The following is a 23,019-nucleotide window of genomic DNA, read 5'->3' as shown; positions in this document are numbered from 1 at the left end:
AAGGGAGGCAAAGGTCCCAGGCAGGACACAGCAGACTACTGAGAAAGCCAAAGGTGAGAGTGAGGGCATGATGTGCAGACCGTCACGGCTTGCCTAGGGGGGGCAAGTGTGCCTCACCCCCAAAGGTCAGGCTGTGGCCTGCCAGGTGATCAAACCGCAGCCTATCTGTGGGGCGGATGTCTGCCTCACGCCCGGTGGTCACTGCTTCAGGTTTCCCTGCGAATGTCCCGGTCCTCAAACAGTCTGCACTTGGAGACCCAAGTTTGGGAAGCCCTACACCCGAGTATTGTAAACTGCAAAGGGTGCAAGGCAGCCAATTGATTGTCTTTTCCTCCGTCCTGCCTCCTAAGCTGCAGTAAGCAGGCTGTCTTCACTGGGCTGGTGGGAGAGGATTAATTCCTACTTAAAAAAAAATAAATCTGCAAACCTCAAGGCCTGTCCCCATGGCATTCTCTTGTGCTCCCGTCTTGGTTCCCATCCTGCCAACACTCCGTCACCAGCATGATACATGATGTGAGCAAATCGAACAGTGATGTGCACCTTTATACAAACACACACATTCCTCCTGTGCCAAGAACTGGTTCATGTCTACCACGTGATTTTCCTTAGTTGACCACTTGGCATTGATGGATGGCGGAGTAATGCATATAAACTCTATCCAATGGTCGGGCCCCGTTCACACATGCGTGTCATCCCGTTAGGACAGCAACCAAGCGACAAGAAATGCACACACACCTCCATTTGTCCAACCTCCATTTGTCCAGCATGGATGTTTTTGGGACACGAGGCACTCGATCGCCATCCTGGCGGACCCTTTCCTTGGGAATAAAGGCTCGTTTATAAGAGCCAACTCCTAAGGGGCTGAGGTCCGTGGCACCCAAAATTAATTGGCATTGCCTGTCAAATGGTGTGGCCGTGGATGTGTGCACCGTGTCAGGTGATCGATTGTGCGGCGGTGTTTACTTCACCCACCCCACAATATTTTATTCAAGTTGGCAACCCCCGTGGCCCTATTACATTCTGTGAGTGCACTGCAGTTCACTCCTAAAGCAAGCATGCAAACATGGGCATAGCCAAGGGGGCGTGGCAGAGAGGGGCAGCTGCCCACCAATCAATAAAAATCCTTAACTGCATGGACATAGACAGGATTTTTTTTGGGGGGGGGGAGAGAGAACCTCAGGGAGCTGTTTATTTTTATTGATGGGAGGTCAGCTGCCCCTCCTTGGCCACGCCCATGACCAGCTGAGGTTCTGCCCCCTCTAATATAAAGCCTTGCAAAAATCCTGCATGCAAAAGAGCTCCCTTTCGGCTGAGATCGGCTGGGCTTACTCGCGAGCAAGCGGTGACACCTGACCTCCGCCGCCGCCGCGCAGGAATTGCCCGGGGACGAGCATTGGGCGAAATGCAAAGAGGTCTCCCGTGCTTTTCCTTAAGCGGCGAAGGGAAGAAGAGCGAGACGCGCGCACACGCCGCAGCCGCTCCGGACGCCCCGCCCCGTCTAGGCGCGCCCCCGCCCTGCGGCTCTCCGGGGGGGGGGGGCACGTGATTTCCTAGAAGAGGGCAAGGCGTTAGCTAGGTCGCTTTAAGTTTCGCTTTCCACTTTGCAAACGCTACCAGTTGCTGCGACGGGCGGGTCGGACGGCAGGGCTCGCTTTTGTCTCTGCTCCTCGCGCGCGCCCCAGCCATGGCTCAGCTGCTGCGGGCGCCTTCGGCCCCTTGCCTGGTGGGCTTGGAAGAGGAGCTGACGTGCTCCATCTGCCTGTGCGTCTTCGAGAGCCCCGTGACGACCCCGTGCGGCCACAACTTCTGCCTGCCATGCCTGGAGATGACGTGGTCGGGCTTGCTGAGGAACTTCTGCTGCCCGCAGTGCAGGAGCTCCTTCGACAGTCGCCCCGAGCTGAAGAAAAACACGGTCCTGTGCAGGGTGGTGGAGCAGTTCCAGAGCACCCAAGGAGAGCCAGCCGGGAAGAAGAAGGGCCTTGGAGATGCCACCACCACCACCACCAGCAGCAGCAGCAGCCGCCCTTCGGTGGCCTGTGACAGTTGCCTGGAAAAGGTGGCCGACAAGACCTGCCTCACCTGCATGGCCTCCTTCTGCCCGGAGCACCTGCGGCCACACCAGGAGAGCCCTGCCTTCAAGGGCCACCAGCTGGTCCCACCAGTGAAGGACCTCCAGAGCCGGAAGTGCCAGACCCACCAGAAGCTACTGGAGTTCTACTGCAAGGAGCACAACAGCTGCATCTGCTGCTTCTGCTTGGTCACGCACAAGGCGTGCGCCACCGTCCCCTTGCAAGAGGCCAAGGAGGAGAAGGAGGTGAGACGGTCACGGGGCCTTGCGGATAGGTGTCTGCTGGGCTTCCGGTGCCGTCCAGGCGTACAGTCGTACCTTGATAGTCAAATGGAATCTGTTCCAGAAGTCCGTTCGCCCCCCCCCCCCGAAACATTCGGAAACCAAAGCACGGCTTCCGATTGGCTGCAGGAAGCTCCTGCAGCCAAATCGGAAGCCCCGTCCGATGTTCGGCTTCCAAAAGAATGTTTTCAAACTGGAAAACTCACTTCCGCGCTTTGATCGCTCGGGAGCCAAGGCGTTCGAGATCCAAGGTACGACTGTATTGGATTCCCAAATCCCGTCAGCCCCGGCCAGCACAGCGAATGGTCAGAGGGGCGACACGGGGATTGTCATCTAAATTTGGAAGGTGTGCAGCCAGGGAAAGGCTGGTCCGTATCGCAAATGTTGCTCGTGCAACCTTGCAGTTAGGCACTCGCCTGGTAGGCACGGAGGCAAGTGAGCAGGCTGGTTGAGGAGGGGCAGAGCACTATGGTCCGGCAGCAGAGCATGTATTCATGGCGTCCGGGGAGGGGGCATAGTGGGCGAACAGAGACCACCACATGCCAACCCAGCTCTCAGCCAAACCAGAACAACAACAGCCCTGAGCTGCTTTGCGAGGCCTTGCAAAGCGGCTCAAGGAGGACTGTGAGAGAAGCAAACTGTGTACCCTTCGATCCAAGGACATAGCCAGGATTTATGTTGGAGGGCAGGACACCTGTTGGTCATCATCCTCTGTCCGGCTCTGTCCAGCGGATTCAGAATGAACTGTCTCAACAACATTTGTTTTAAATTCCTTTCTTTTGACCCCAAGTGCTCAACATCTTCCTACAATTTCTACTTTTAGTTAAGTATTTCTATTTATTTGCTAGATTTGGGGGGGGGGTGCAGCTGCCCCTCCTGCCCCCTGGCTATGCCTAGGCAAGATAGCCTTGCCTTCCAGGGACTGAGATCAAAGGGCACATGGCTGTTGCATATTTATGGATCCTAGCCTCACAAAGCTGGCTCATGAAGCTCCCTCCCCCTCTCCTGCTATGGTTTATAGCTATGCTGGGTGAAGAGAAGAGACAACTGGGCTGCTGGAGGAGGGAGGCATGTGCCTGCTATTCAAAAATCACAATGTGGGGAAAACTGTTAAGCCAGCCAATGCCTCTACATAGCTCCCCCCTGTTATTTCAGACATTGCAATATACCAGGGGTGGCCAGGGGGAAAGCACACTATTGGGGGAAGGAACAGAGACAGCCAATCTTCCGATTGCTAGCAGTAGAAAAGCCTCCCTTGTAAAACTCTGGCTTCCCCACAAACTTCCCTTCTGCAGCAATAGAGGCCAGCGCAGGGAGAGGGGGTGGGGCCAGAAGGGGACCGGCGATCGAGCTCACGGATCTACTATGTGTTGGACATCCCTGCAATATACAGTTGTACCTTGGTTGTCGAACGCCTTGGCATTCGGGCTTCTGAACACTGCAAACCCGGAAGTGAGTGTTCCAGTTTGCAAGCGTTCTTTGGAACCCACATCTGACGGGGCTTCTGATTGGCTGCAGGAGCTTCCTGCAGCCAATCAGAAGCCGCACTTTAGTTTCCAAGTGTTTTGGAAGCCGAGCGGACTTCCGGAACAGATTCCATTCGACTTCCAAGGTACCACTGTACCAGTAGATTGCAACATTTAGCTGGTGATATATCACGAAGTTAAAAACCAGATATCACCCAGCCTTGGTCAGGAATTAATGGAGTTGCAGTGTGTTAATATCTGGAGGGAAGCAGGTTCCCCTTTCCTGCTCAAGAGCTGGAATGTTGTGTCTGTGGGTGTCAATAGCTGATCTGTACTCTTAAAGCAGATCCTCTTTTTATTCTCTTGCAGTCCCAACTGAAGCAGAGACTAACGGAACTCTATGCTCTGAGCGAGAAGGCTTTGCAGTCCTTGGACCAAGTGCGAGTGCAGCAGAAGCAAACCAGTGTAAGAAATGATTCGTGTTTTCACAGCTTGGTTTTGATGAGAGGGGCGGGAGATTTGTGCACCACAAGCCTTGAGTTGAAAAGGAAGACCAAGATGGTGGATGTGAGCCTCAGTCAGATAGCTGGTGACCAGCTGGTTAACATCAGCCTTACACTGCTGGTGGCAATCTATTATCCCTGGAAACGGCTCACAAACGTGATGAAACAGACTCATTTTCCTACTCATATTGAAATACTGCCCCTCAGTGATCTGAAACTTAGATTCACAAAATGTTTAGGGGTATGTGTATCCCTGCACACACACCCAGAAAAAAAATCACTCTGTGTGTGTGTGTGTGTGTTATAATTTTTATTAAATTTTCTAAATTACATTTCAGAATATTCATTTAAACAACCTTAAATCAATGACTTCCCTTCTTCTCTTTCTGTGGTTCAATTTGCATACCACACATCCCTGCATATTTTACCTGAACTAAACCATTCAGCAATCCAGTGTTGCACCCATCAAATCTTCTTTACAGAGTTATTTCTTTTTAAGGCACAACATGCAACAAAAGGTTGTTGTGTCTTCCTATAGGGCTCAGGTTTGGGAGCTGCCTTTTGGTATTTAAAACGTGGCCATTTTATTATACCTGTAGAGCAGGTTGTATGCTACTTCTGGAGAGTAGCAAAGGGGTCCCTCTTTCATTTCCTCCTGAAACATCCCTATGTAGTGCAGCAAGGGGCAGTCTTATAACCTTGTGGCAATACATCTCCGCTCATCCCTTAGTACAGTACAGGCATAGGCAAACTCAGCCCTCCAGATGCTTTGGGACTACAACTCCCATGATCCCTAGCTAACAGGACCAGTGGTCAGGGATGATGGGAGTTGTAGTTCCAAAACATCTGGAGGGCCGAGTGTGGGGATGCCTGCCTTAGTACTTCCTGTAACTCTGCTGGCGATTTGAGGAGACCCATTCTTTCTCTCCGCTCCCCACAACCCCACCCTCCACCTCTGATTTCATTTACCATTTCCCTTCTTAACTTACACCCCAACATTTCGTATATCCTGGAAGCTCACGGTTTCTTGTCAATCCCTTTTGGGGTTTTTTAAAAAAAGAAGTTTTCTTTCTCATTTCCAAAATTTCTCTCTACCTCAGAAGTCTCTCTCTTTTTGTAAGCCTTCCAAGACAATAGGTACATGTCCTCTTGAGTGGAATGTAGAAAGAGAATATGCAGTTTATTAAATCTTTTTTTTTCAAATGCTTTTCTTTTCGTCTTTTGGGGTCTCTTCAGGATACAGCTAATCGGAAGTTGGACTTGCTGAAGGCAGAATTCCTGGAAATTATTGCTTTAATTGAAGAGGAAGAAAAAGAAGCTGTGAAGACAGTCCTAGCGGAGGAGAAAAGAGTCCGTGATAAATACGAATATGTCTATAAAGTCTTGGGTAAGAAGAAAACGGAAATCCAGGGAGCGAGAGACCAGATTGAAGTGACCTTAACAGAGGATGACGACATTACATTCTTAAAGGTAAACCTCTGTTTCCCTGAACCAGGGTCGGATTTAGGTTGGATGCCGTTTACCTTACTGCCACAGCAGTACCTATTTATCTACTTGCACTGGCGTGCTTTCGAACTGCTTGGTTGGCGGGGATTCGAACCTCCGACCTTCTGATCAGCAAGCCCAAGAGGCTCGGTGGTTTAGACCACAGCACCACCCGCGTCCAGACAGGAAGGGGATGTGACAGTGTGCAAGAGCATAAATCCTCACAAGATCATCTGCTTTTATTTCAGAAGGCAGCAAAACTCCGGCAGTTACCCATCAAAGATGTCTTCATACCTAAACTAGAATTGGATCAAAACTTAATACACACCGTTTATCAAAAAGCCTTTGGCCTCAAAGAAAACGTGAAGCAGTTCTTGTCTCAACCCCAGGAGATGAAAAAAGAAGGTGTGTGGTCTGTTTCTTGTTCACTAGCATCTGTCTTTTGCTTATTGTATGCACACTGTATTAAAGTTTTAAAGTCTAAATGGTTTTGGTATAAATTATGGGAATCACAGGTCCAGGGTCTCTCGAACTACTGCTTATATATACCAGTAACTACTGCCATTACGTATTAATGTGAATATGGGTGATGGTGGGAGCACGATTGATTTGTAAATTCTGTATAGTAACTGACTTTGAGTGAGGAGACCTAGGTTAGAAACACAGATATCTTTTGGGGACAGCCGTCTCAAAAGTCGTATTTTTCAATACAACTTTTTGGTTCCTGAAGTTCATTCTGATTGTGCAGATAAAATGTAATGGATAGAATTCTACAGGATGTGTTGCTAGCGGGTGAAAACAGTCACGATCCAAGGAGCCCCAGGCATGCACCTTCAGGTGGGGGAGACATCAGACGCCATCCCGGCGCCTGGGCATCTTCCCTTGGTTACATGTGGCTGATAGCCAGGTGCAAAATGCGCCTGGTGAATTTCGAACGCTATTTGAATCCCTTGGTCCAGTCTCTTGGCCTCACACCTCTCTGTCTGTAAAATGGGTTTATAAATATTGTCCCCCATTGCTGTGGCGATGTTGGGTAGCTTATTGTAACCAACTGAGCTATCTGCCCACCAGAAACAATTATTTTCGGTGCATCGCCAAGGAGCAAATTTGGAACTGTTTGCCAAAGTAACTTTCGGTGACAGATCCAAACCATACCACGAGATGTGTACACCTGTGGCATGGGGAACCAGGGCAAAGCACATCGTGAGAAGCTGTGCATGTCTGTACATGCTTGCATATGCTTTACTTTCAGGAGCCGCACAATGGAAACCAAAGCCTTTTGTGCAGCCAGGGGCGAAAATTGCTGCAGCCAGTAAGTAAAAATGCATGTGACCCTCGCTGCTTTCTAAATTCTTTTTTGCAGTAGCAAATATGCGTCTTAACTCCAGCCTTGGTTGCTAAGTGGGTGGAAGGTCCTACGACAGATGCATCGCTTCCAGTCATGTGCATGCCCATTCCTCCTTTTGCCTGGCTGTCTTTTAAGACAGCGTTTCTCAACCACTGTTCCGCGGCACACTACTGTGCCGCGAGACGGTGGCTGATGTGCCGTGATGTGAGGCAACGAGAAGGGCGATTTGCGGCCGCCAATAGGCAGCGCTGATCCGCCGGAAAGGAAGCCGGCCGGGTCAGTCTGGAGGGCGCGAGGGCGCGAAGGGTGTTTCTCCGTCATCTCCTCGCGCTCGCTCCCTGAGCGAGGCAGCGCTTCATGGCCGAGGCCGCCTCCTCGCGCTCTCCCCGCGCGCTCCATGGAGAAGGCAGCGGCGCAGGGCGGCGGGGACTCCGCAGCAGCAGCCGCCCCACCTCGGCGGGCTCCTCGCCGTCCTCCTCCGCCAGCCGGGGAGGGCTCTCGGGCCGCCAAGGAGCAGCGGCGGCTACACCAGCGGGGAGGCCGGAGGGAGGCGGCGGTGGCGGCAGCAGCAGCAGCCCCAGCTCAGCCGCAGCCAGCCCAGGAGGGAGCGGGGGGCTGGCGGCAGGCAGGACGACGGAGGCGGTGCTCGAGGGCTCTCTCAGCAAGTACACCAACCTCATCCAGGGCTGGCAAAGCAGGTAAATGTTGTGGGAATGACCTCTCTCAGTCTCATTTTTTGGGGTGTGTGTGTGTGTGTGCCAATGGGTCAACCTACTTCCTTTCCCCCCTGTCTCCCCACCCTCCCTATTCCTCAGTCCCCCACCCATTCCCAACCCCCAGGATTTGCCCTGTCTTTTAATGGTGGTGTGCCGCGTGATTTTTTTGACGGAACAAGTGTGCCGTGGCCCAAAAAGGTTGAGAAACACTGTTTTAAGATATGCAGCGGAATTCTTACTTGCTGCAGAAGTCTAATATCACACCACCCTTCTAAGTGTTTTCTTTTTTAAAGGAGCAGCAAAGAGAGACGAGCCCCCATCAGCATCTTCACAGGAGAAGAAGACAGAAGAGGATGCAGCTGCTGCAGACACTAGTGAGTGTTGAGGACACAAATTATTATTGATAATTTCCAGAGTCTCTCCCCCCCCCCCCTCTTGTGTGAGCAAGCAGAGCTCTTGAGATAAGAGGTTAAAGGAAGCCAGGGGCTCCTCCCAAGCTTTCTTGGTGCTATATGGTGTTTACGCAGCCTAAGTTGCTAATCTTTGAGAAGGTGGGTATTTATTGTTTTTGGGCAGACAGCTTTATTTGTTGGCCTTCCCAAAGAGAGACGCTGTGGCGTAGCAGTTAGAACATTGGACTAGAAGGAGCCAAATTCAAAGCCTCACTCTGCCATGAAGTTCATAGAATAACCTCGGGCGGGCTAAAATGGAAGATATTTGTGCATGCCACCTTGAGCTCCTTGGGGGAAAGGCAGAACAAAAAAAATTCTGGAAATAATAATAATAATAATACCCCACTCATCTGGCTGGGTTGCCCCAGCCACTCTGGGCGGCTTCCAAAACATATAAAAATGCAGGTTTTGGATTCAAAGATAACGGTGGCCTGCACACTTTAAAGCCTGTTTGTTGCAAGCCTAACTCTGGAAATGTCCCTAGATTTGAATAGGCCATACCCTCCCTGCCCAAGCAATAGTGCTTGAGACCCTCCATGTTATTTCTAAAAAAATCTTATTTATTGATTTTTCACAAAAAAACTTTTAACATAAACCACATGCTTCTTTGCCCATTGATTTCCCATCTTCCCTTTCCACAATTTTTATATTATTTACCCTTCAATGCTGTGCATTTCGTCTATAGAATTCAAGACATCCATTTTAACCCACTTACCTTAATAATTCATACAGTCATACCTTGGAAGCCGAACGTCTTGGCTCCCTATCAGATCGGCTCCTGAACGATCGAAACCTGGAAGTGAGCGTTCTGGTTTTCAAACAATTTTTGGAAGCCGAGTGTCCGGTGCGGCTTCTGTGGCTTCCGATTGGCTGGAGGACACTCCTGCAGCCAATCGGAAGCCGCGCTTTGGTTTTCAAACTGCTCCGGAACGCATTCTGTTCGAAAACCAAGGTACCACTGTATTTCAAACCCTAGTCGCATCTTTTTTTCTCACTGTAGGGAAGTCTCTAAATACATCTCGAGTCCTCGATGAATTTTTCGTCACGAGACCCTCTTATGCAGGCATCCCCAAACTTTGGCCCTCCAGATGTTTTGGACTACAATTCCCATCATCCCTGACCACTGGTCCTGTTAGCTAGGGATCATGGAAGTTGTAGGCCAAAACATCTGGAGGGGCGCAGTTTGGGGATGCCTGCTCTTATGTTACTGCTTCCTCTCTTCTCTGTAGTTTCCTCTAGGCGGTGCTGTTGTAAATATAAGCTCCTTGGCACCGGCAGTATCTCTTGTGCTGTTCTGCATACCTGATGGCACTATGGAAACAGTAAACAGGCGTTTCGGCTGCCAAAGTCCAAAGGTGATTGTGGCTCCGTTGTTTCCTTGTGTGCAGCAGGCCTTATTTGCCAGGTGATGACCTGGGCTGTGCCCTTTGTTTGACATTCGCTGCCTCCACCCATTATGTTTGTTCAGGAAGAAAGCGTAATAGGAAATTCCTATTGCAAATTCATACCTGGTTACTGCAGTAAATAAGGCGTAATGTTTCTGGAGATTGAGCTGTCTTACTACAAAAGAATTTCAGAAATAGACTGGAAAGAGAAGTTGCTGAATTGCAAATTATCACCAAGCTCAAAACCATGGAGGGACCTGGTTTGAACAGAGATATCGGGTTCTTATCTCATTATACATGATAAGCGATCTTCAGCCATCTCCACCCTTGCTTTTTCATGCAAAACCATTTGCAGTCGTTTCCGGTCATCAACAGCTATCAGTCAGTCAATCACCCATTTCCACCACCCTTCTGAGTGATCCCCCCTCCCCATCCCCACCCCTCCCCACCCCTTCTCTACATAAGTGCCTGGAAACTTCCATTTCACTGTATCTGAAGAAGTGTGCATGCACACGAAAGCTCATACCAAAATAAAAACTTAGTTGGTCTTTAAGGTGCTACTGAAGGAATTTTTTTATTTTGTTTCTGGAGATTGATTTCCCCGCCCATTTTCCCACGATGATACTGTTGAATTGCATGCAATCACTTCCCCAATTCTGCTTGCTTTTAAGAAGGGAGATTCTTCCCAAAATGAGGTGCGTGCCTGCTGTGTAGCTCTGCCACTTCTTTTTCTGATTAAAAACAAGGCTGTAATAACAATAATTTATAAGTTATTACCCCGCCCATCTGGCTGGGTTTCCCCAGCTACTCTGGGCAGCTTCCAACAGGAGATTAAAAATACATTAAAACATCAGTCATTTAAAAACTTGCCTAAATAGGGCTGCCTTCAGGTGTCTTCTAAAAATAATAATAATTTATTACTATATATAATATTTATTTATTTATTTATTTATTTATTTGCCACCATCTGACTGGGTTGTCCCAGCCACTCTGGGCGGATCCCAACAGAATGTCAAAACACAATACAGTGGTACCTCGGGTTACAGACACTTCAGGTTACAGATGCTTCAGGTTACAGACTCGGATAACCCAGAAATAGTACCTCAGGTTAAGAACTTCGCTTCAGGATGAGAACAGAAATCGCACGGCGGTGTGGCGGCAGCAGGAACCTCCATTAGCTAAAGTGGTACCTCAGGTTAAGAACAGTTTAAGGTTAAGAACAGACCTCTGGAAAGAATTAAGTTCTTAACCCGAGGTACCACTGTGTCACGGTCCTGCCTGGACCTGTACAGCACCACTGGATGTTTTACGATCGATTGATACTGCACCAATGACACTTTGTATCCGCGGATGCAGTTTCCCTCAGGCTGCCAGCTGGATACTTGCTACTACAGTAATACCTCGGGTTACGAACACGATCCGTTCCGGGTCGCAGTTCGTAACCCGAAAAGTTCGTAACCCGAACGCAACCCGAACCGCCATTTTGCGCATGCACAAAGCGCTATTTTCTCGATTTTCGCATGCGCGGGGCGTGCGTGCGGTAAAAACTACTTCTGGGTTTACGGAGTTTATAACCCGAATTGTTCGCAACCCGAGGTGGTTGTAACCCGAGGTACGACTGTATCTTTAGATAACACAGACCAGGATGTTCTTTAAGAAACAAGTTTGGTTTGTTTGTTTGTACAGAAGTGTGTGGTTACTGAATGAATAATATCGTAAATAAACTTAGTAGCACCTTAAAGACCAACTAAGTTTTTATTTTGGTATGAGCTTTCATGTGCATGCACACTTCATCAGATGATGATGCACACTTCATCAGACACGAAAGCTCATACCAAAATAAAAACTTTGTTGGTCTTTAAGGTGCTACTGAAGGAATTTTTTTATTTTGTTTCGACTCAGACCAACACGGCTACCTACCTGTAAATAAACTTATAACTGTTAGCCTATACCGGCCGTGTTGTTGTTGTTTAGTCGTTTAGTCGTGTCCGACTCTTCGTGACCCCATGGACCATAGCACGCCAGGCACTCCTGTCTTGTACTGCCTCCCGCAGTTTGGTCAAACTCATGTTCATAGCTTCGAGAACACTGTCCAACCATCTCGTCCTCTGTCGTCCCCTTCTCCTAGTGCCCTCCATCTTTCCCAACATCAAGGTCTTTTCCAAGGATTCTTCTCTTCTCATGAGGTGGCCAAAGTATTGGAGCCTCAGCTTCACGATCTGTCCTTCCAGGGAGCACTCAGGGCTGATTTCCTTCAGAATGGATAGGTTTGATCTTCTTGCAGTCCATGGGACTCTATACCAGCCTATATCTGCTAAATTATTTACCGGCCTGTACCACTAAAACCTCTAATTAAACAACGCAACAAGTTTCACATTGATCTGCTATCCTGTCTGTTCCTTCCCACCAATAATCCACCTAACTATCTGACTAATCTTCCACAGCGCTCTCTCTCTAACCAACACCTCCACCTTCCCTTCCACAATTCTCCGACTCCAACAGCCCTAACTGCCACTAGGGAGGGTTTTTTATACCATGACGGAACCTGCCCCTGAGGGTTCTAAGGTTCCAAAACCTAACCCCTTACTTGCTCAACCTTCTTCCTAAATAGGCTCGCCACGCACTGTAAAACATCAGACGTTAAAAACCTCTCTGTGCACGAGTCCTTTGCGAGCATCAGCAATGGGTGTCATGTTGCATCACCCCCTTTTCCTTTCTGTTGTGCTTGTCTTTGTTCTTGGCTTCCTGTGTTGTTGGCGGGACACCTGCCCAGTTGTCGTCCCCCAACCTGTTATTAGCCAAACCACCAGAATCAAGTCACAAGTTCACTGGTATTTCTTTTGAAGAATACCACCCACAAGATGGTAGCTTATAACAAGTGCGAAGTTTGAAGAGGTTTTTCTTTTTTTAAAAATGTATAAAAATGGATGGTCAAAGGCAGATAAACTTAGATAACCAGGAGAGACTGAAGAAGATGGCAGAATGGAACATGGGTCAATAAAAACATGGAGAATGCAGCTAAAAGAACAAGGAGGAAGTTTACATTTTAGAGTTTAAAAGAAAACGATTTGAATTGTTTGGGGCCTGCCTTACATCTGCTGCAGAATGAGATGTCAGAGGTAAACTGGATTTTGCAGCTGGATAAATTCAACTCTTGAATGAAAATAAGTTTCAGTGAATCCTCCAGATGGCAAACCTCTAGTTGCTAGGCACAGGTGCTCCATTCTTAGCATACTCTGAAGTTGCTTGTTTAAAAAAATATATTGTTTCATTACATTCCCCAGTAACCACAACCAATAATATACTGTTTCATTTCTCTTTTCTTTCAGAGCAGAGAAGGCGACCTGCTAAACGCTGTAAGTTCACTCTTGCAAAAATTGCATTGCTTAACATTTGAGGAATAACCGACCTCTTTTGAGCCTGGTGTCATAAGAGTGCTCTGCATGCCCCTACCCAGACATGTGGGGCAGCTTGGCTCGTGGCCCTATCCATAAAGTATCCCTGCCACCATCCTGTGGAGAGCCAGTGTGGTGTAGTGGTTAAGAGCAGTAGACTCATAATCTGGGGAATCGGGTTTGCGTCCCCGCTCCTCCACATGCAGCTGCTGGGTGACCTTGGGCTAGTCACGCTTCTTTGAAGTCTCTCAGCCCCACTCACCTCACAGAGTGTTTGTTGTGGGGGAGGAAGGGAAAGGAGAATGTTAGCTGCTTTGAGACTCCTTAGGTAGTGATAAAGCGGGATATCAAATCCAAACTCTTCTTCTGTTTATGTGGTTTTAAGCCAGGCATCCCCAAACTTCGGCCCTCCAGATGTTTTGGACTACAATTCCCATAATCCCTGACCACTGGTCCTGTTAGCTAGGGATCATGGGAGTTGTAGGCCAAAACATCTGGAGGGCCGCAGTTTGGGGATGCCTGTTCTAAGCTAACAAGGTCCTAAACATATATCTCAGCTGGCAAAGAGGCACATTTTCAGCATATGACAAAAAGTTGTACAACGAGGACGGTTGCACTTCTGTGGGGAAGGAATTCCACAGTTTTGAGGGTTGTAATCTAATTCTATGTTCTAAACTCTGTACAGTCGTACCTTGGATCCCGAACGCCTTGGTACTAGAATGTTTTGGCTCCCAAATGCCACAAACCTGGAAGTGACTGTTCTGGTTTCTGAACATTCTTTTGGAACCTGAATGTCTGAGGGGGCTTCCGCGGCTTCTGATTGGCTGCAGGAGCTTCCTGCGGCCAATCAGAAGAAGCCACGCTTTGGTTTCCAAACGTTTTGGAAGTCGAACGGACTTCCGGAACGGATTCCGTTCAGCTTCCAAGGTACGACTGTATTGGTTTTAAATTATATCATTGTTTTGCTGAAAGTTGTTACGGTGGGTTAGAAACCTTGCGAATGAATAAATGTTTCTCATGTTAACCCCTACTAAAGTTACTGTGAACCAAATCACATTTCAGATGGGATCAAGCCACCAGAGGGAGTGTTAGAGGCACATAGCGGTCAGGTGAAGCAGACTTGAGAGTGCATGAATTGCTTGCTAGGAAAGCATCCATTTGCTTGCATTGCCTTTCCAACCAAAAGCATTTTCAAAGGTGTCTCCTTTGTAAAACAGAATAAAGAGATGAAGACTCTGCTTTCTTCTTCTAAAAGTTATCTGTGTTGCCTTGCCTTGGACTAGAGGGTTCGGCCTGAGGAGGCCTGTCAGTGATGTTGAGCGTCTAGATTTTAGGAAACAGATCTACCGCAAAACTCAGGAGAGATCTTCCAGTAAATCCTGAATCTTCTTTCTGCCCACCCTTCTCCTAGAAGACTCGGAGGTATAGGGAGAATAAGGATGTTTTAAAATGCCTCTGCTGCCTTGCTAGATCTCCAGTGGTCCCAGACTGGGAGGGAAGGAGCTCTGAAGTGTTACTGAACACAAGGTGACCAGGGAATGGAAGTTTTTTAAGTGATTGAAAATGGACCTTGGGCTTTTCCTCACCTGGGTTAAATGGTATTCAGCAGCTCCTGGCTCTTGGGACAACAACAACAACAACAATTTATTATTTATACCCCGCCCATTTGGCTTGGTTTCCCCAGCCATGCTAGGCGGCTCCCAACAGAATATTAATAATTTTTTTAAAAAGCAATAAAACATCAAATGTTTTTAAAACTTCTCTTAAATTATCAAAGTTTCCTGCTTTTCAGTTCAACAATCTTAAGACCAGTTGTATGGAGAAAAGACCTTTCAGAATCGAGGAGACTTAACTTTTGAATGAATGTGGCTAGAATTTGGCTTGTAAGCTCCTGTTTGTGCAACCTGTGTTGTCGAGTTGAATAAAACCTTGCAGGAATTAAGATGCCTTGTTTTGGTGACGGTTGTTTAGAATGTGTGCATTGTAAAATAAATAATAATAATCACATGACTCCATTTCCCTCCCTTCCCCCCCTCCCCAGCACAAAGTCCCAGCCAGAGAGCACGAAGTTCTAGCAGGCCTCAAGCAGCGATTCCATCGATAACTCTGGAAAGCTTCTTATCTAAATCCCGAGAGGAGCTTTTGGAATGTAAGTCACCTGATTCCATGTATTGCAAGTTCAGTTCCCGGAATTCCGCCACGCTCTCAACATTCTGTCACATTGTTTTGGATAGGAAAGGTCCAATGTATTTTTTTTTTAAGTATACACTAGTGGCCAAAATTGTGGAAACCTTTTGGGGAAAGTGTCTTTCCGAGGTTTGATGGCTCATAACACATGACTGGCTCATTGGCTACATTCAAATGAAAGAAAGCTACCCGCATATCAACCTAAGCAGTAGGTTCCTTTTTCTGGTTATTTGGCTATAACGTTCAATAGAATACAGATAATTGAACAAACCTTGCTGCAGTACATTCTTCATTAAATTATCTTTCCATTGATATATAGTGGTACCTCGGGTTACGAACTTAATTTGTTCCAGAGGTCCGTTCTTAACCCGAAATCGCTGCCGGCGCACAATTTCCGTTCTCATCCTGGGGCAAAGTTCTCAACCCAAGATACTTCTTCCAGGTTAGCGGAGTTTGTAACCTGAAGCGTTTGTAACCTGAGATACCACTGTATAATTTTATGGTAAAGGTAAAGGGACCCCTGACCGTTAGGTCCAGTCGTGACTGTCTCTGGGGTTGCGGTGCTCATCTCGCTTTATTGGCCGAGGGAGCCGGCATACAGCCAGCATGACAAAGCCGCTTCCGGCGAACCAGAGCAGTGCACGGAAACTCCATTTACCTTCCCCCTGGAGCGGAACCTATTTATCTACTTGCACTTTGACGTGCTTTCGAACTGCTAGGTTGGCAGGAGCAGGAACCGAGCAACGGGAGCTCACCCCGTCGCAGGGATTCGAACTGCCGACCTTTTGATCAGCAAGCCCTAGGCTCTGTGGTTTAACCCACAGCGCCACCTGCGTCCCAATTTTATGGTATTACTCCACAAAAAAGTGGTGTTACACACTTTTTCCAAAAGGTTTCCACAATTTTGGTCACTCGTGTATTAATGTATGGCAATGTAACAGTATTACTGCCCCCCCCCCCCGGCGTCCTCACAAACTTTGTTCTTTCTTTTTTCCTCACTCGTATCTTTCTATAAATGAAATTCTCTAAATAGCAAAGATTATCCTGCTCTTCTTCCCCACCCTTTCCAACTTTTCCCTCTTGCTCTGTAAAACATCAAGTGTTTGTTCTTCTCACTTCTCCCCTGAACTTCTCCACAGTTGCGACAAAATTCACTCTGGATTTCAACACCGCCCACAAGAAAGTGCTGCTCTCCGAGAGGAACACCAAGATATCCGTGTCGGAAACCCCCCAGAATTACGCCCAGCACCCTCAGCGCTTCACCTACTGCTCCCAGGTGGTGGCCTTCCAGTGTTTCAAGCGAGGCATCCATTACTGGGAAGTGGAGCTGGAGCACAACACTTTCTGCGGGGTCGGCGTCTGCTACGGGAGCATGGCAAGGCAGGGGGCGGAGAGCCGCCTGGGGCGTAACAGCAGCTCATGGTGCATCGAGTGGTTCAACTCCAGGATCTCAGCCTGGCACAATGATGTCGAGAAGTGCCTGCCCAACACCAAGCTGAAGAAGATTGGCATTTTGCTGAATTACGATGGTGGCTTCGTCATTTTCTTCGGCGTCGGTGAGAAACTCATCCTCCTCTACAAGTTCCGGGCACAGTTCACGGAAGCTCTCTATCCAGCGTTCTGGGTCTTCTCCAGCGGGGCCACTATCTCGCTCTGCCAGCTGAAGTGAAGAATGGAACTGCCACCATTTGCTTTGCTCGTATAGGGCCTGTCTGTATGTTAACTCCTCTCTCTTTCTCTCTCTCTTTCTCTTTCCTTTTCTCTCTCTCAGAATCCTTGGCTTCAAAGCAAAAGTTCACCCTTTTGAAACTTGGACCTTGCTTTCTGGGAATCTGAGGGCTGCTAAATGAAAGCCACAGTCCACTAAGAACATTGTCTTGCAGAAGCCTCTCTGAGAGTGTCCTTAGGAAACTTTCAGAGGTTTTTCCAGTTGAGCTTTCGATGGACTGTATTCGTCAGGCACACGGAACTCCTGGAACGTGTTGTACAATGCAAGTCTGGGGCATGTCTGAGCAGATGCTGGCTTTGCTTCTGCCGCCATCCCTAACGCGCTGCCAGGAGTTCCGAGCAAAGGATATCTAAGGTGCCCGCTGTGTATCCTCACTGCTGTGTCCCGGAAGAATTCAGTTCTTGCCGTATGGGCACTGGCAACAGATCCCTGGAGGTGCACACTTGCGCACGCCCAATGGCACTGTCTCAGGCAGATCAGGCTTCAAACAGATTTCTCTTTGAAATAGCCTGTGGTGATGCTTAGGCAGTAACTTGCATTGGGAGTTGCATTTTGATCAATGAGAACAGGGCAGTACTATGGAGACAGTTGGGCATTCTTGTATCCCATATTGCTCATTTGTTATTCAAGCAGAGCAGGGGCAGTAAGTTTGGTATTGCTGCTGCATGGAGGAGGGACACAAAACAGTCTCGGCAAAACCTGTGATGTTACAAAAGGACCCCCCCTTTTTTTCAATTGCTTGGAGCATCCATTAAGATGCAGCTGAGCCCCTCTTAACTCAATTCGTTTCTTTGCAGTCATGGGAACTTAAGGAGCAAGATGCTGTTGGAGGCTTTAAACCATATTCAGCATGCCAGGACAGGAAGGTTGGGCAGGAAGTGCTCGTGTTATGGTTGCACTTCCTGGTCAAAGACCCTTGCTGAAGGGGAATGGCTTAACACCCTCTATGGCATTGACCGCCTGGAATAAAGCACTTCATTTCTCATCCCGGTCCTTGAAAATATTAGCTGCGGCATTTTTTCTGATTTTTGAGGCTGCGGGTGAAATGTAAGATCTTTCAGGCTAGTCTGGTAGATGGAATCTTCTGCTCTTCACTGTTGGAGGAGATTTTGATCCCTCTGGTTGGACACATGCCGTTCTCCAGGGGCAGACTGACAGTGTTTTGACTTAAAAGTCATCACTAGTGTGAAGAACTAGCATGTCCTAACACAGATCAGGTCCCTGAGTGGTCCCTCCTAGTGGGCATTTCAGACTTAATGTGTGATGATCTGCCAGTCAGCAAACTAGGAAAGACCTGAGGAAGCTGGAAAGCTAAGATCAACATCCTTAGCTTTCCTGTGCCTTAGGTTTTCTTCATTGATACCTGCTGCCGTGCCTTTCCAACAGTTACACATCATAAGCAATTGAAGAGAACTTTGCAACACACTTGATTAAAGAGGAACAAGCTGGAGGCACTGCTAAAGTCTTAAGAAAATGTGTGTTTTGTCCTGTGTGCTAGTAGGCAACACGTTTTGCCTTTCTAGGGCCAGAACACGCACACTTTGCACAGATGCTTTTGAGCAAATCTCTTGCCTTGAAGCTCTCCAGTTTAGAAGCCTCACATGCCAGGGGTCTTCTGGCAGAGGTGAAATGAAAACTGAGAAGCTTCGATGCTTGGCATGAGTTGAGACCTCTGGAGACAGCCTGAGATAACAGCAAAGTGCTACAGCAAGTTGGCCCACATGTTTAAGAATCAAGCCATGGCTTTCTTCCCATAGTCAAAGGATCGAGTGACAAGACACTGTTGGGAAAGAATTCCTTTCCAAATATTTCAAGCAGTGACATCTCTGCATCCCTACTGCTAGATGGGCTTTTGCACCAAACGACTCTTCTTCAGAATAGTCCAGGAATCGGGCACAAGTTACTGAGACCTTCTGTGGAGCTTATGAAAATGTAGTAGATCGTTGGCCCTCTTCCAAAAAACCCCAAGGAAGTTCAAGAAAGCCAGGAAAGAGGGATGAATGAGCTGAAAACAAAGTAGGGTCTGAGGCAGACATGGGGAACACACTGGCGTTAAGCTGTAGTGTGACTTTGTAACAAACTACAGAACAAACCACTGTTGAGGGAATGTTGGTCCCTAAAAACCCACAGGGGTGGAAGAATTGCTGGAATAGAGATCTGATGATTCTTCTCCAGTCTAGCAAAACCTTGGTGTTCAGGAGCTCTGCGACCACATTTCCCCCTAATGACCCATGGATGTGTATTGTAGGATCTGAGGACATCATCTGCCTCCATAGAGAGAATTTTGGATGTATGTCCTTTTTCTCATAAGGCCTACTAGCTCTTTTTTTGTAGAAGTGCCCTTGAGGACTACTTTCTCGAATGAGTTGAGTATTTTCCTTTAGGTATTCTTCCTACAAATGCTGACGGGCTCTTGACACACTTTTCCATGTGTTTAAAGAACCCACAAGATATAAGGCACAGTAGAACCAGTTCCCCTTATCCAAACTTTGTGTGATTTGGGATGTTTCCTACAGTGACTTGGTCAATGCCCAGCTGCCCTTCTGCTCTCATTACGATCTATCTTCCTTGACCTTTGCTGAAGTCTTCTGATTATAGTGCAATGGGTTTTGAGATGATGATCTTTGGGAATCTCGCTGCTTTTAGTCTTTTGCCTGGCACAAATATTGAGCATTGGCTAAAAGTTGATCACTATTTTTGATTGTTGAGATAAAAAATGAAAGGTAATCTGTTTCTTCTTAGGTTAAGGCTTGTTTCCTAGCCTGGAATACCATGGGGGTGTTATCTCATGGCAAGACAGGCAGTAGCATACTACTAATGGATCCAGTCAGGCCAAATGTAAACGTATTACGTCCTATTGGTTTTGAGTGGAAGGATGCCGAGCCTCATTTTTGCAACTCTGCCTTGATAATCAATGATACAATGTGATTTTCCGCTGTTGTTTTCCCGGTCCAGAGGAAACCCTTCACCGAAAAGCAATGTTTCCCTAGCAGTGTGGCTGTGTTTACATGGATACATGGTTGGCTCAATTATAATAATCTAGTATGTAAGCTACCATTTTCCACCCAGCTTTTCTGTGTAGTAAATGAAACAAAAGCTATCTTGTCTGCAACACTGCTGGGAAATAACTTCAGCATGCTTGGAAGCTTGTATAGAAGCACAGAACATAAAAATCGAAAGTCTAGCTAATGTTTCTTCTAGTTCAGATTGCGAACCATGTCGGTCTGTGGGTTGTTTTTAAGAAGCAGAGGTTAAAAATAAGAGAGTGAATGTTTTTGGCATTCCCCCCTTTTTTGCCACTGGGCTGCTTTTGTGATTGGCCTATTGCAATCTCAGGCAAGGCTATGTCAAATGTAATGTTGCAATGTATCCAAGACTGCACGGCCATTGTCTTGCAGTGTGGCTTGATGTTTATTAAGCAAAAATTCAATAAAGTTTGATTTTATGATCATTACCGCGGAGTGATGACTGTTGAAAAAGAAAACCTGCTGCCTCTACTGGGGAATGAACATGGGGTTAACGTAATTCACTTGTAAGGAATCTTAATTGAAAGCAGCGGGACCTTCGTCAAGCAAATGCCAGTGAAACTTACATAGGACTGCAGTGTCCACCTAAACTGAACCAGGAAGTCTTTGGTCCAGATCTCACTAGGAGATGCACCTATCTCACTCATTGGGGGCATTCTCTGCACTTGTGTGCTTCTTCCTTTGGTGCATGAGCTTACCCTTTCGATGTTGACAGTGCTCTAGTTATCTCCCGCTGGACTACTGCAATGTGCTCTCTGTGGGGCTACCTTTGAAGGTGACCCAGAAATTACAACTAATCCAGGATGCGGCAGCTAGACTGGGAGCGGCCGCCGAGACCACATAACACCCGAAAGACCTACATTGGCTCCCAGTACATTTCCGAGCACAATTCAAAGTGTTGGTGCTGACCTTTAAAGCCCTAAACAGCCTCAGCCCAGTATACCTGAAGGAGCATCTCCAATCCACAAGATATAAGGCACAGTAGAACCAGTTCCCCTTATCCAAACTTTGTGTGATTTGGGATGAAGGCAGAGGGCCTTCTCGGTAGTGGCGCCCGCCCTGTGGAACACCCTCCCCTGAGATGTCAAGGAAATAAACCACTATCTGACTTTTAGAAGACATCTGAAGACCACCCCAGACACTGAGGTCCAGCTCTAAAGGCCTTCTGGCGGTTCCCTCACTGTGAGAAGCCGAGTTACAGGGAACCAGGTAGCAGGGATCCTATAGCATCATCCACGGACCACAAACATTGAACTTCAGTTTGGCCTCTCGTTCTATGTTGCATCATGCTTTCCAGCCAAAAGATAAGGAGGCCTATTTTGTAATGCAAGGATATGTTCAAGCAAGGATACCTTCCTTAAAAAATAGCAACTGATAGACCTTCAGCCTACAGGGAAGCAAAAGCTTTGGGTCCTAGGTGTTGTCTCTCTCCAATGTGCCCAAAATTGAAGGCAGGATTCCTTGCTTGTGTCATGAGGCTCCCCTCATGTGTCCCCCACATGGGGGTTGGGCAAACATCCAGAACACTGTATAGGGGGAGAGGGGTCATTGCATTGGGCAAGCTGCAAAGCTTGCTCTGACAGAACATCCAACATAGTGTGACTTTGGATTCCTGAAGGAGCGCCTCCACCCCAATCATTCAGCCCAGGCACTGAGGTCCAACTCCGAGGGTCTTCTGGTGGTTCCCTCACTGCAAGAAGTGAGGTTATAGGGAACCAGGCAGAGGGCCTTCTCGGTAGTGGCGCCCGCCCTGTGGAACACCCTCCCCTGAGATGTCAAGGAAATAAACCACTATCTGACTTTTAGAAGACATCTGAAGGCAGCCCTGTTTAGGGAAGTTTTTAATGTTTGGTCGTGTTTTTAACATTCTGTTGGGACCGCCCAAAGTGGCTGGGCGGGATATAAATAATAAATTTATTATTATTAGGCATAGTCATAGATTTGCACTGATTTCAAACCTGACCACAGTTCCTCATTGAGAGGGTCTGTTTGCTGACCATTCAGAAATACAGTGGAACCTTGGTTTATGAACACCTCGGTTTACGAATGCCGCAGACCCATCTGGAACGGATTAATCCACTTTCCATTACTTTCAATGGGAAAGTTCGCTTCAGTTTATGAACGCTTCAGTTTATGAACAGACTTCCGGAACCAATTACACCCATGCTTCGGGTTAAGTACGCTTCAGGTTGAGTACTCCGCGGACCCATCTGGAACAGATTAATCCACTTTCCATTACATGTACTTTCAAAGGGAAAGTTCGCTTCAGTTTATGAACAGACTTCCAGAACCAATTGTGTTCATAAACCAAGGTACCACTGTACCTGTTTTGGACCAGAGATGCAACCACAAGTTTGAAGCAAGCAAGTATGTATTTCAGTGAAACACTACTGAATTGTTCGAACCTTGCTTTGGGCACTTACTATTTTTTTTCTTTTTGAGTTAAAAAATTGTTCCTCTACATTTTGAGCAGAATGTGCGACTTTTAAAGAAACTGCATAGCTCCCCACCCTGACCCACTGCTTCCACCCCCCACCCTCCAGCCCGGCCCTCCCCTCCCCTTCTCCTCTGTCTTCAATTGAGTGGCTGCTACTTCTCAAATAATCAATATGTCAGTTAAAAACATGGTCACGGTGTGGTCATTGTATGGTTCCCATTCAAAGTCCATGTCATTTAGACTTTCATTGGCAGCTATTTTGTCCCATTAAAAAGTTCAAGACAGCAATTTGTGAATCCTGCTCAGCCAAGGAGAACTGTGAAAAAAGGAGTTATTTTAAAAGTCAATTAATTGTGGTCTATTGGAGGCCGCCTCATTCACTTTTTTTTCCAGGCCTTGTCACGGGCAAGCATCTGTCAGGTCTGTGTTTCCCAGGCTGCTATCAGATGCCGTTACATTGTAAATAATGGGTTCATTCAGGCTCTTTATTGGACTTTGTGTGGTAGACACATTTGTATATCATTTTACGGTGTAACAATT

The 23,019-nt window shown here is 47.4% G+C and overlaps 1 protein-coding gene across 2 annotated transcripts; it reads left to right on the top strand.

Annotated features, from left to right (window-relative positions):
* Positions 1–1,506: 1,506 nt before the first annotated feature.
* TRIM25 (tripartite motif containing 25) lies at positions 1,507–20,470 on the top strand. 2 transcript variants are annotated; one of them, XM_060272001.2, is made up of 9 exons: positions 1,507–2,314; positions 4,186–4,281; positions 5,556–5,789; positions 6,053–6,209; positions 7,057–7,116; positions 8,162–8,242; positions 13,035–13,061; positions 15,142–15,249; positions 16,427–20,470. In XM_060272001.2, the coding sequence occupies exons 1-9, from the start codon at positions 1,685–1,687 to the stop codon at positions 16,954–16,956; spliced, it is 1,923 nt and encodes a 640-aa protein (XP_060127984.2). In that variant the 5' UTR covers positions 1,507–1,684; the 3' UTR covers positions 16,957–20,470. The 2 variants fall into 2 exon arrangements, with proteins under 2 accessions (XP_060127984.2, XP_060127985.2); XM_060272002.2 differs by lacking the exon at positions 7,057–7,116 and having other exon boundaries at positions 1,560–2,314.
* Positions 20,471–23,019: the final 2,549 nt, after the last annotated feature.

Source organism: Zootoca vivipara, chromosome 2, assembly GCF_965207765.1.
Source record: "Zootoca vivipara chromosome 2, rZooViv2.hap1.1, whole genome shotgun sequence".
NCBI classification, from domain to species: domain Eukaryota; kingdom Metazoa; phylum Chordata; class Lepidosauria; order Squamata; family Lacertidae; genus Zootoca; species Zootoca vivipara.
Note: the sequence above shows the minus strand (reverse complement) of the source record. Positions and strands in the feature narration are given on the sequence as shown.